Source organism: Salvelinus namaycush, chromosome 14 (genome assembly GCF_016432855.1).
Source record: "Salvelinus namaycush isolate Seneca chromosome 14, SaNama_1.0, whole genome shotgun sequence".
Classification (NCBI taxonomy): domain Eukaryota; kingdom Metazoa; phylum Chordata; class Actinopteri; order Salmoniformes; family Salmonidae; genus Salvelinus; species Salvelinus namaycush.
Window position 1 is genome coordinate 31662521 of NC_052320.1, and position 12791 is coordinate 31675311.

At 42.6% G+C, this 12791-nt stretch overlaps 1 protein-coding gene across 1 annotated transcript in view; it reads right to left on the bottom strand.

Annotated features, from left to right (window-relative positions):
* The window catches only part of LOC120059393 (ral GTPase-activating protein subunit beta-like), a 45570-nt gene extending 33012 nt beyond the window's left edge, over window positions 1-12558 (bottom strand). Inside the window, exons 1-5 of the mRNA XM_039008406.1 lie at window positions 12435-12558; window positions 11475-11691; window positions 10650-10852; window positions 6571-6737; window positions 3605-3791 (exon numbers count right to left, since the gene is read on the bottom strand). Of these exons, the coding sequence (XP_038864334.1) occupies window positions 3605-3791; window positions 6571-6737; window positions 10650-10852; window positions 11475-11651 (734 nt within the window). The 5' untranslated portion in view covers window positions 11652-11691; window positions 12435-12558. The remainder of the gene's footprint in view (window positions 1-3604; window positions 3792-6570; window positions 6738-10649; window positions 10853-11474; window positions 11692-12434) is intronic.
* Window positions 12559-12791: the final 233 nt, after the last annotated feature.

Sequence of the window (12791 nt, forward strand, 5' to 3'; positions counted from 1 at the left end):
AACAAATCAAAATATATTTTAGATTCTTCAAAGTAGCCACCCTTTGCCTTGACAGCTTTGCACACTTGGCATTCTCTCAACCAGCTTCACCTGGAAGGCTTTTCCTTACAGTCGTGAAGGACTTCCCACAGCTGCTGAGCACTTGTTGGCTGCTTTTCCTTCACTCTGCAGTCCAACACATCCAAAACCATCTCAATTGGGTTGAGGTCAGGTGATTGTGGAGGCCAGGTCATCTGATGCAGCACTCCATCACTCTCCTTCCTGGTCAAATAGCCCTTACACAGCCTGGAGGTGTGTTGGGTCACTGTCCTGTTGAAATACAAATGATAGTCCCACGAAGCACAAACGAGATGGGATGGCATATCGCTGCAGAATGCTGTGGTAGCCATGCTGGTTAAGTGTGCCTTGAATTCGAAATAAATCACTGTCACCAGCAAAGCATCCCCACACCATCACACCTCCTCCTCCATGCTTCACGGTGGGAATGACACATGCGGAGATCATCCGTTCACTTACTCTGCATCTCAAAAAGACACGGCGGTTGGAACCAAAAATCTCAAATTTGGACTCATCAGACCAAAGGACAGATTTCCACCGGTCTAATGTCCATTGCTCGTGTTTCTTGGCCAAAGAAAGTCTTATTATTGGTGTCCTTTAGGAGTGGTTTCTTTGCAGCAATTCGATCATGAAGGCCTGATTCATGCAGTCTCCTCTGAACAGTTGATGTTGAGATGTGTCTGTTACTTGAACTCCGAAGCATTTATTTGGGCTGCAATCTGAGGTGCAGTTAACTCTAATGAACTTATCCTCTGCAGCAGAGGTAACTCTGGGTCTTCCTTTCTTGTGGCGGTCCTCATGAGAGCCAGTTTCATCATAGCGCTTGATGGTTTTTGCGACTGCACTTGAAGAAACTTTCAAAGTTCTTGAAATGTTCAGGATTGACTGACATTCATGTCTTAAAGTAATGGACTGTCGTGCCTCTCTGCTTATTTGAGCTGTTCTTGTCATAATATGGACTAGGTCTTTTACCAAATAGGGCCATCTTCTGTATACCACCCCTACTGGGCTTCCAAGTGGTGCAGCGGTCTAAGGCACTGCATCTCAGTGCTAGAGGCGTCACTACAGACACTGGTTCAATTCCAGGCTGTTTCACAACCGGCCGTGATTGGGAGTTCCATAGGGCTGCGCACAATTGGCCCAGCATCGTCCGGGGTAGGCCGTCATTGTAAATAAGAATTTGTTCTTAACTGACTTGCCTAGTTAAAACAATACAACTGATTGGCTCAAATGCATTAAGGAAAGAAATTCCACAACTTAACTTTTAACAAGGCACACCTGTTAATTGAAATGCAGTCCAAGTGACTATCTCATGAAGCTGCTTGAGAGAAAGCCAAGAGTGGGCAAAGCTGTCATCAAGTTAAAGGGTGGCTACTTTGAAGACTAAAATATAACATATTTTGATTTGTTTAACACTTTTTTGGTTACTACATGATTCCATGTGTTTCATAGTTTTGATGTCTTCACTATTATTCTACATCTACAATGTAGAAAATAGTAAAAATAAAAACCCTTGAATGAGGTGTTTAAACTTTTGACCTCATTTTTACATTCTGTCATTAAGAGCACATGCTCAACTTGTTTTTCAATCTCAAATAAAAAATGTAATAAAGTTAAATAAAAATAGAATAGTAAGTACCCATTAAAGCTGCAATATCTAACTTTTTGGGCAACGCGACCAAATTCACATAGAAATGTGACAGATCTGTCTCTCATTGAAACCAAGTCTAAGAAGCGGTAGATCTGTTCTATGTGCGCCATTTCTATGCTTCCCGTTTCATTTTTGCGTCTTTTACTTTCGGTTTTGTACACCAGCTGAAAATACAGTATTGGATATTGAAAAGATTTTACACTGTAGTTTAAATGGTAAAATGATTATCTATACTTGCTTGTTTTGTCGCAAACTATTAGAATTGTAGCAACCAGGAAATGGTGGAGCGATTTCTGTATCAGGGTTGAAGATAATCTTAAATCAGCCATAAATCCCCTTGACAGAGGAAATGGAAGCTTGTTGTGTGCAACAGGGAGGGGCAATTCACAAAAAAACCTTCACAAAACTGTTAAAACATTTCTAGCCTGCCTATACGCTGAGTGTACAAAACATTAAGGACACCTGCTCTTTCCATGACAGACTGACCAGTTGAATCCAGGTGAAAGCTATGATCTCTTACAGATGTTACTTATTAAATCCACTTCAAATCAGTGTAGATCAAGAGGAGGAGACAGGTCAAAGAAGGATTTTTAGGCCTTTAGACAATTGAGACACAGATTGTGTATGTGTGCCATTCAGAGGGTGTCTTTGAACGGGGTATGTTAGCAGGTGCCAGGCGCACCGGTTTGTGTCAAGAACTGCAACATTGCTCGGTTTTTCACACTCAACGGTTTCCCCCGTGTATCAAGAATGGTCCACCACCCAAGGGACATCCAGCCAACTTGACACAACTGAAGGAAGCATTGGAGTCAACATGGGCCACCATCCCTGTGGAACGCTTGACACCTTGTAGAGTCCATGCCCTGACGAATTGAGGCTGTTCTGAGGGCAAAAGTGTGGGTGCAACTCATTATTAGGAAGGTGTCCCTAATGTTTTGTACACAGGGTTAACGTGTTATGCTGGACCCATTCAGTTTTCAACCACCAGAACATTTTCTAAAAAGTAGAACCAGGTCACCTGCTTTTCCACTATGATTTGACTATTAGATGTTGAATGTTTCTTTTGAAAAAAGTTTTTTAAAATGGAATGTATTTACCATATTAAAAGAGTTCAGTTCACGTAACAGGGTTGACCTTAGAAGGGACAAGCTTTTTTGACTTGAAAATGAATCAGAAATGACTGTCAGAGACAAAATTACTAAGACTTTACACTGATGGTGAAAACTCGAAATGTTGGGGTTAAGTGGGTTAAAATCCTTCTAAAAGTCAGAGGGACATGTCAAAGCTGAATCTTGGCACTTTAGCAAGTCTTTATTGCAGATGTATTGAATTTTCCATGTGGTCTAAATTAAAAAGGCACTTCATTTAATACAACAGGCTTTTAAAATTCTATATTGGTGCCCCATTTCTACTTACAATATCAAAGGGAATCATTTCGTGGAACGACCCCTATACTATAGTGCTCACCGAACAAAACGGTCTTTATCTTTAATCCAAACTAATTGAACAATGGTACTCAAGTTTTGTATTTTTTGAGTGTCTAAATAAATACCAACAAAGGAACACAACACATTGAAAATAAGCTCTTCGTCAGAAACTGGGAAAGAAAAGAACCCCCAGGTTCCATGTTACATGCACCCCCCCCCCCCCAAAAAAGTGGGTAATCATCAGTCACCTGCTAGCGTTGGTTTTCCTTAGCAATGCTAGCGCAACCGGGCCCTTCTGTTTGTGAACCTCAACCCTCTAAGCTTGGGTGCCAGTCTGTTTCTCCCCTCCAGCCAACTCCTTAAGGTGTTGTCATGCCAAACATTGCAATGACAGCAATGGAGTTTGCAAGAGCACAAACAGATCTAAGAGCAGGTTAAATCCCTCTCCCAATCAGGATAAGTAAGTCACCTGGAGGTGAGGGCGCAGGCCACCCTGCTCCACTGCTCCACCACGGGTGGGTGGTGCCTCCAGTTGGCCAGCATCTCCTGAGCAGTCTTCCAGTAGGGTGGCGTGGGGAAGCAGCGGGCGCACGCCAGCAGCCACACCTCAAAAAGCACCGCCATCAGCTTCTCCGCCAGCTTCTCTGCCACGCCCACTAGGCACGGGGGCAAAAGAGGGAGAGGGTCAAAGGGTAAGTCAAGCTCATCGGGATGCTGAGAATCATTTATGTTTAAATACTCAAATGAATATCTAGGCCATCTATTTCTAGTTACTCAAATAAATAAAATGAATTCTAGAATAATAAAAATAATATGCTTATGTAACAGTATTGCTTCTGTCCCTCTCCTTACCCCAAACTGTGCTCGAACCAGGGACCCTCTGAACACATCGATAACTTATATTTGTCCTGTTTCACACACGTATAAGTGGATGGAAATGTATTGTTTGCATATCCCACCTCCCCCTGAGACACCCTCGAAGTCTGGGATCATGGCCAGGGTCAGCCATTATCAAATGCGACACTGGAGCAATTAGTGTTATGTGCCTGGCTCAAGGGCACATTTGTATGTGTGGAGTATCAGCATACGTAGTGTGTAGAGCCCTGTGAGTGTGCATAGAGACCGTGCAAAAATAAGAATAAAATACATGAACTGGGCTGTCCGCACCACCCTCTGTACTGTAGCTCCATGTGATCGAGGGCGGTTTTGCCATGCCAAGCAGTGATACAGCCAGTCAAGATGCCTCAATGGTACAGCTGTATACCTTTTGGAGGATTTGAGGGCCCATGCCCGTGCCTTCTTCACGACTGCATGCATGTGGGCCATTTAAGTTCTTAGTGATTTGGACACGGAGGAATTTGAAGCTCTCGACCCGCTCCACTGCAGCCCCGTCCATGTGAATGGGGGCGTGCTCACCCCCCGTTTCCTGTAGTCCACGATCAGCTCCTTGGTCTTACTGACTTAACTGCAGAGCTACTTCTAGGTCTCAGAGAGTGACGTCACCAATTGAACAATACTAGCACAGGTAACTACAGTGCTTTCAGAAAGTATTCATACCCATTGACTTATTCCACATTTTGTTTTGTTACAGCCTGAATTCAAAATGGATTAAAAACAGATTGTTGCTCGCCCATCGAATACCCCATAATATCAAAGTGAAAACATTATTGTAGACATTTTTGCAAATGTATTTAAATAAGTATTCACACCTGAGTCAGTACATGTTAGAATCGCCTTTGGCAGCGATTACAGCTCTGAGTCTTTCTGGGTAAGTCTCTAAGAGGTTTGCACGCCTGGATTGTACAATATTTGCCCATTATTCTTTTCAAAATTCTTCAAGGGCTGTCAAATTGGATGTTGATCTTTGCTAGTCAACCCTTTTTAAGTCGCCATAGAATTTCAAGCTGATTTAAGTCAAAACTGTAACTCGGCCACTCAGGAACATTCACTGTCTTCTTGGTTAGCAACTGCAGTGTAGATTTGGCGTTGTGTTTTAGGTTATTGTCCTGCTGAAAGGTGAATTAATCTTTCAGCGTCTGGTGGAAAGCAGACAACCAGGTTTTCCTCTAGGACTTTGCCCGTGCTTAGCTCCATTTCATTTATTTTTTATCCTGAAAAACTCCCCAGTCCTTAACGAATAAAAGCATACCCATAACATGATGCAGCCACCACCATGCTTGAAAATATGGAAAGTTGTACTCAGTAATGGATTGGATTTGACACAAACATAACACTTTGTATTCAAGACAAAAAGTTAATTGTTTGCCATATTTTTTTGCAGTATTACTTTAGTGCCTTGTTGCAAACCTGATGCATGCTTTAGAATATTTTTATTCTGTACAATTGGTTTAGTAATGTAGAGTAACTACAAGGTTGTTGATCCATCAGTTCTCCTATCACAGCCATTAAACTATGTAACTGTTTTAAAGTCACCATTGGCCTCATGGTAAAATCCCTGAGCAGTTTCCTGCCTATCTGGCAACTGAGTTAGGAAGGACGCCTGTATCTTTTTAGTGACTGGGTGTATTGATCACCATCCAAAGCTTAATTCATAACTTCCCCATGCTCAAAGGGATATTCAATGTCTGCTTTTTTTTTTTTTTTACCCATCTACCAATAGGTGCCCTTTGCGAGGCATTGGAAAAACACCCTGGTCTTTGTGGTTGAATCTGTGTTTGAAATTCACTGCTTGACTGAGGTGCCTTACAGATAATTTTGTGTGGGATACAGAGATGAGGTAGTCATGTTAACCACTATTATAGCACAGAGTGAGTCCATGCAACTTATGTGACTTGTTAAGCAATTTTTTACTGCTGAACTTACTTAGGCTTGCCATAACAAAGGGGTTGAATACTTATTGACTCAAGACATTTCAGCTTTTCATTTTTAATTCATTTGTAAAAATGTATAATTCCACTGACATTATGGGGTATTGTGTGTAGACAAGTGACCAAAAAAATCTAAATGTTATCTATTTTAAATTCAGGCTGTAACAACAAGATGTGGAATAAGTCAAGGGCTGTGAATACTTTGAAGGCTCTGTAGCTAGCCATTTCAAATCGGATACACATAATTCGCTCAACAGATGCAGTCAGCGGTTAAACTGAAAAGTAGTGCAATGTGGGACTGTCAGTACACAGATAAGTCATGTTATGCAGTGGAACAGATGTCTAATTCCAGAGTCAGTCAAACCCCTGCTATATTACGCCTTTACTGGGGCCATGGTCAGACCATCTATTCCAAAGTTCTAAAAGGGCTAAGATATGAACAATCTGATAAAGGCACAAACGTAAGAAAATAAACAGGGAGGGACTACCTGGACTTGTCCTACAAGAAACATTCATTTTCTGTTACAAAATGTTTTAAAACGTTGTGTGCCCTAATGAACATGACCCTGGGAAACCCAGTGAGTTGTGGTGTGGAGACGGGGCTGACCTCCGATGGTGGGCGGGGCCAGCAGCGTGTCGTTGATCCGGAGCAGGAAGAGCAGCAGTACCTCCCAGGTCTCTCTCACCATGGAGACGGACTCCCTGGCCAGCTTCTGTACTGCCGTCAGCACCTGCTGGCACAGCCGGATGTGGCTCAGACTGTACTGCTCCGGCCTGAGAGAGGGGGAGAGAGAAGAGAAGGAAGGGTGTGTGGGGGTATGAGAAGGGGGGTGTGGTAGAAGAAAATAGAGAAGAGTGTTTGAGTGAGTGCGTATGCGTTTTATGTGTGAGTGTTAGGGTTTCTGTTAACCGGTAATAGCCGGCTGTAAAATATAAAAAATATATATTAGAAATCTGTTAAAAAAGCTGATAAATAAAATTGGTACTGGCCCATTGTCACCCAAAAAAACAATCCATGGCAAAATAATGCTTTTTAGCCTATTCATTTGTTGAAAAACATTTAACCGGCCATGCTTATCTATGGGTTAATTTGCATAATTTTGTGGAATTAAATTTCCGCGTGTATATTCGTTATGTAACACACACACAGCATACAGATACAGAGCCTTTAGCGGAAAATCTGTCAGACAGGACTTTTATAAGCCCAATCATTGCGCAACAATTCTAAATGTAATCTTGTGTTAAAAATAGTTTTTTGGGCCATGATTAAAAATAGCTAATATTTGTATTTCTCAACTGGTAATTGAAGTGCACTTCCCATTCACCAGTCAAATACATAGGCAAGGACAGGCTTCATCTGTTCGTCACACCACTTTGCAATGAGATGGAGGCAGTATGCATTTTGAAAACATATAGCTACTTAATTGTTTGAAACCTGAAGGTTTTATTAAATATGATATTTTTCCTAGGCTTCAAAGTAGCTCAGGCAAAATTCTACCATATCCGGAAGCAATTGTTTTAGAGAGTTCCAGATGCCATTGAAAGCAGTAGACTATTTCTCGCATGTTCTATTGGTTATTAACTTTCATTCATTGTCCAGTAGCTAAATAAACACTCACGCATAGCCTACTGCCTTTTGCGAATTGCTGCGCTAATAATGTTAAGAAACAATAGTTCATCATTTTAAGCTAAACGTTCCGATCCGTTACATCTGATTCAATGCTTAAAAAAAAGAAGAAAAAAAAAGTTTAGCCTAGGCCTATTGGTTGTATGAATTTGGGATCTATTGTCCCACAACTGTCCCAGAAACTTCTTGGGCTATTTCTTTCTCGTCAAGCTGACCAATAGAATAGGTAAACTTTTTTGACTATGGGGGATAGTAGATTGGCATGTCCATAAGGCTAGGGAAGCTTTCCATAAGTAAATATAATTGCCAAAATTATATAGCCTAAATTAGCCAACTCCTGTCTATACAGAAATAAAATAAATGATTCAAAATAGGCAACTAAAGCATGATTTGGCCACAGATGATAATTTGCTTCCCCTAGCCTTTTACCTACAGTCGGCAGGAAAGGCAGTGCGTGCAATTTGGGCAGCACATGCTGCAAATACAAAATAGATGATTGTTGAGTTGCAACTGTAGAGGCCCAGCCAGGCATATTGCAGGAATAGAAAAGTATGTGGACACCACCTCAAATTAGTGGATTCAGCCACACCAGTTGCTGACAGGTGTTTAAAATTGAGCACACCGCCATGCAATCTCCATTGACAAACATTGGCAGTAGAATGGCCTTACTGAAGAGCTCAGTGACTTTCAACGTGGCACCATCATTGGATCCAACAAGTCAGATCATCAAATTTCTGCCCTGCTTGAGCTGCTCCGGGCAAACGGTAAGTTCTGTTATTGTTAAGTGGAAACGTCTAGGAGCAACAACGGCTCAACCACGAAGTGGAAGGCCAGACAAGCACACAGAACAGGGCTGCCGCGTGCTAAAGCGGTCCTTGGTTGCAAAACTCACTACCGAGTTCCAAACTAAATCTGGAAGCAACGTCAGCACAATAATTGTTAGTTGGGAGCTTCATGAAATGGGTTTCCATGGCAGAGCAGCCGCACACAAGCCTAAGATCACCATGCGCAATGCCAAGCTTTCTCTGGAGTGATGAATCACACTTCACCATCTGGCAGTCCGACAGACGAATCTCGGTTTACCGGATGCCAGGAGAACGCTACCTGCCCCAATGCATAGTGCCAACTGTAAAGTTTGGTGGAGGAGGAATAATAGTCCGGGGATGTTTTCATGGTTCAGGCTAGGACCCTTAGTTCCAGTGAAGGGAAATCTTAATGCTACAGCATACAATGACATTCCAGACAATTCTGTGCTTCCAACTTTGTAGTAACAGTTTGGGGAAGGCCCTTTCCTGTTTCAGCATGACAATGCCTCCGTGCACAAAGCGAGATCCATACAGAAATGGTTTGTCGAGATTGGTGTGGAAGAACTTGACTGGCCTGCAGAGCCCTGACCTCAACCCCATCGAACACCTTTGAAATGAATTGGTACACCGACTGCAAGCCAGGCCTAATCGCCCAACATCAGTGCCCAACCTCACTAATGCAGCTTAATGTAAGGAAGTCCCCGTAGCAATGTTCCAACATCTAATGGAAAGCCTTCCCAGAAGAGTGGATGCTGTTATAGAAGCAAAGGGGGGACCAACTCCATATTAACGCTCATGATTTTGGAATGAGATGTTCGACGAGCAGGTGTCCACATTCTTTTGGTTATGTAGTGTAGTTTGGAAAGCAAATGGATATTGCTGTAAAGAGAAGACAATGAAAAGACTCATCTGTCTTTAAGTTAACAAAATTCTCAACTTAATTGAGCGAACAACAGTAGACCTATAGCCTGTCCTATTGGCATCAGCGCAGAGCATCGGCCATATCCCAGGTGAGTGCACAATGCGCATATTCACTCTTTATCAATGTTGGGTCAGTGCTACTTAAGTTTGTTTTTGGACAATCATTTCCTCCTCCAGTTTAGATGGACGTCATATTCTATTTGTGTCTCCCCTTCTCGTGGGCCTATTATATGGACAATTTATTTTTTATTGATTGCATGTCAGTGTTAGCAGAGTAGGCTACCCAGGAATTTGTAATATTAAAAAATATTCTGCTAATATCTCCAGTCATATAAAATGTGGTAGAATTTCATGAAAATGTGTTTTTCCTGTACAAAGAAAGCAGAAACGTATCTGATACAGCCTATAGCCGAGGCTCAGCCATCTTTTTTTGCAACCAGTGATTAAGTTATATTATTCGCCTAAATGATGATTCAATCTAGTCATCACATTATGAATAGTATGCTATTTTACATAAATCGCGATGATGCATGTAATGCTTTATTATAAAGGTGCGTTTTTATGGTGAAAAAGTGCTTCCCCAAACATATTGCTTCCCCGTGATTTTGCTTTTCGTTACTCGTCTTATTGGCTGAGGAAAATTACATGTGGACAGTTATTCTAACATCTTCAAAGTGTACGCTAAGGACACAAGTCATTACATCCTCTACTTGCATGTTCTGTTAAGATGAATTACCTTAATACATATGGAAAAGATTCGATACAACACCCCCAATAGAAGTCCAGTGTTTTACAAAATATGGCAGCCGATACTGGATAAATGGTCTAGTCCCGCTTCATAACTGGGTTCACGATCTGCTGCTACTCTGTGCTGTACTCCACTCAATATTTATTTTTGGCTTAACTACACTGCTTGTAATGACTATATGCTGTCTTCTTATACATGTACCACCTAATAGGATTTTGTTTTATTTTGTTTGTGTGAGTTAACTTTTGTTTTGTCCTCTAAATTGGCCATCCCATTCAACAGTACAATGAATGTCATTGTTTGTATTGCTGTCTTTTTTATTGGAAAATAATAAACATATTATAGAAATAAAAATAAGATGAATTACCATCATTGAAATGTGATTTCAGTCATTCTGAGCACTGTGGGTGGACGCCCTAATCAGATTACACATCTAATGCATATGGGTCCGGTATATTTCTCAAATGTCCAGTAAATTAAAATGCTGCTTGTCAAATGTCCGGTGCTACATTGTCATAACGGAAACCCTGATGTGTGTGTGTTTTGAGTGCATGCGTGCACGCTCAGCTCAACTGTGGCTGTACCTGGGTAAGAAGACATTGTAGAGGTGTTTGAGGATGGTCTGGACGTACAGGTTGGGCTCCTTTACCACCGGCTGTGGAATGGAGTCCCGGGGCGTCACCAGGGCCATCATCCAGTCTGTGTACACGTCCACGCACAGCTTCACCGTGTCCCCCTCCAGGGGAAGAGTTAGGCCGTAGCACAGTACCTCCATGGTCCACTTCACCTGGAACCAGAGTCAAAGAGACAGTTATGCCCGATTCACATTATCTATCTAAAACGTGCCAAACCAAACCGACGTGTACTGGGCTGGCCTGGTAACGTATCCACCATAGTTGTGCTTACTGTGCTGCAATGGACAGCATAAAGAAAACATCTGAGCCAGCAGAGTACGGTTCAGATCAGCCCAAGTGTGAATCAGGCATTATAGGCAACCCTTCACGCTAGTGTGCCAACCCAAACCGTACTGTGATGGCTCAAATATTTTATTTTCAGTGTCCAATGCAAAACGGTTCCAGAAAGTGTAGCCGGACCAGCGCAGTGTGAAATGGGCATTAGGCATCTACTCCCCTCTGATCCACTTGACACTGCTAATGTGACAAATTGGGGTCGAAGAACTGTTTCTGCATCCAACAATGCTTCGATGCTGCCTGTACTTGGCAAGACAACAACAAGTTGGCTAAGGCAGAAACAGACAGACGGCACCCAGGCTAGCCTCATGCAGAAAGGCCCCATGAACTCTATCCAACAATGTCAAGGCTAGAGGACTACGGTGCTGCTTCTGGGCTACGGTGCTGCTTCTACCCTCTACCCCACATCAATGACAATGCTCTCTGTCCATCCCTCACCTCTTTGTCCGTCTTGAGGATGTTCTCGGTGGCCATGGGGATGGTTGCCGTCACCAGGGGTTTGACCACTGCGTTGGCCACCTCCAACCCCACGCCTCCAGGGTACGTGTGCAGGACACTGAGGTGGCCCTGGTCACTCTGCACCATGAGGTGCAGCGAGCGCCAGTCTGAGTACATTGTGTAGCGGCTCCACTCTACTGTTTCCACCGGTCTCCACCTGCACAATCAATGAGCATAAATATAGCTCATTAGCTAGGTTCCTAGTAATATGGTGAAGATGTTGCAAGACTGTCATTTTGCCTTTGTGTGTGGGGAAGGAATTGGTAGGTGCAAGTCAGTAAAATACCTTAACTATTGATCATTTGACTCCAGCCAGAACTAGCTAGCTAAATGGTTGACAGTGAAAAGTGGGCGTCAATACCCGTTAGAGATAGTTACCGATCTGTATCATGGAGAAAATACATGCATTAACCTTAACGTTACTAGCTAACGTTACCTACATAGCTAAGACCAGGCCAGCTAAATATTAGCATACGCGTAGATGGCTAGGTAACGTTATAGTTCATACTTGAAACGTTATGGAAACACAGCCTGCTAGCTAGCTAGTTAACCTGAGCTAACCCCACCGTAGCAACTCGAACCAGGAAGCATCTGCAACGCTAGCTAGCTAACCTTTCTATTCCGCTCATCAATAATAATAACCGCTAACGGCTAGCTGTTAGCACTGCCATTTACCTAGCTAACCAATTCGTCGTGAAGTGACCAAATTATCAAATCTTACCAGCTTATTCACGTTTACCAGCTAGCTAATTCCTGTAAAGGGTAAGCTAATTTAGCATTTACTGAAAGAGCACCAGTGGTTACCTACTGTTAATAGCTAGCTAACGTTAGCTGTTGCAAGCTAGCTAAATTACGTATTGCTCAATAAATTGAAGCAAGCTACAGGAATTTTGCATTTACCTGCTCCAAGGAAAATGGTTTTCATAACAAGGTGACTTGTCCTCACAACACTAGCTATCCCAATTTAGGCATTATCCAACAATGTCAAGGCTAGAGGACTACGGTGCTGCTTTGGCTACACTGAATCAAGTAATGCAAAATCCTCAGCTGACTGCTGTCATTGGCAACGGGAGGAAGACGATGTTGAATGAGCGCCCCGTGTGGGGAAGTCGAAAACAGGTTGTCCACATGGACAATGAGTGGCTTCATTCCTTGTGAACTTTCCCTGCACTGAGAACAATCAGGTCTAAGCAACTTCCAAGTTAAATGGCTTTCATCCAAGATAGGTGCAGATGACGGCACACACACATAATGGTA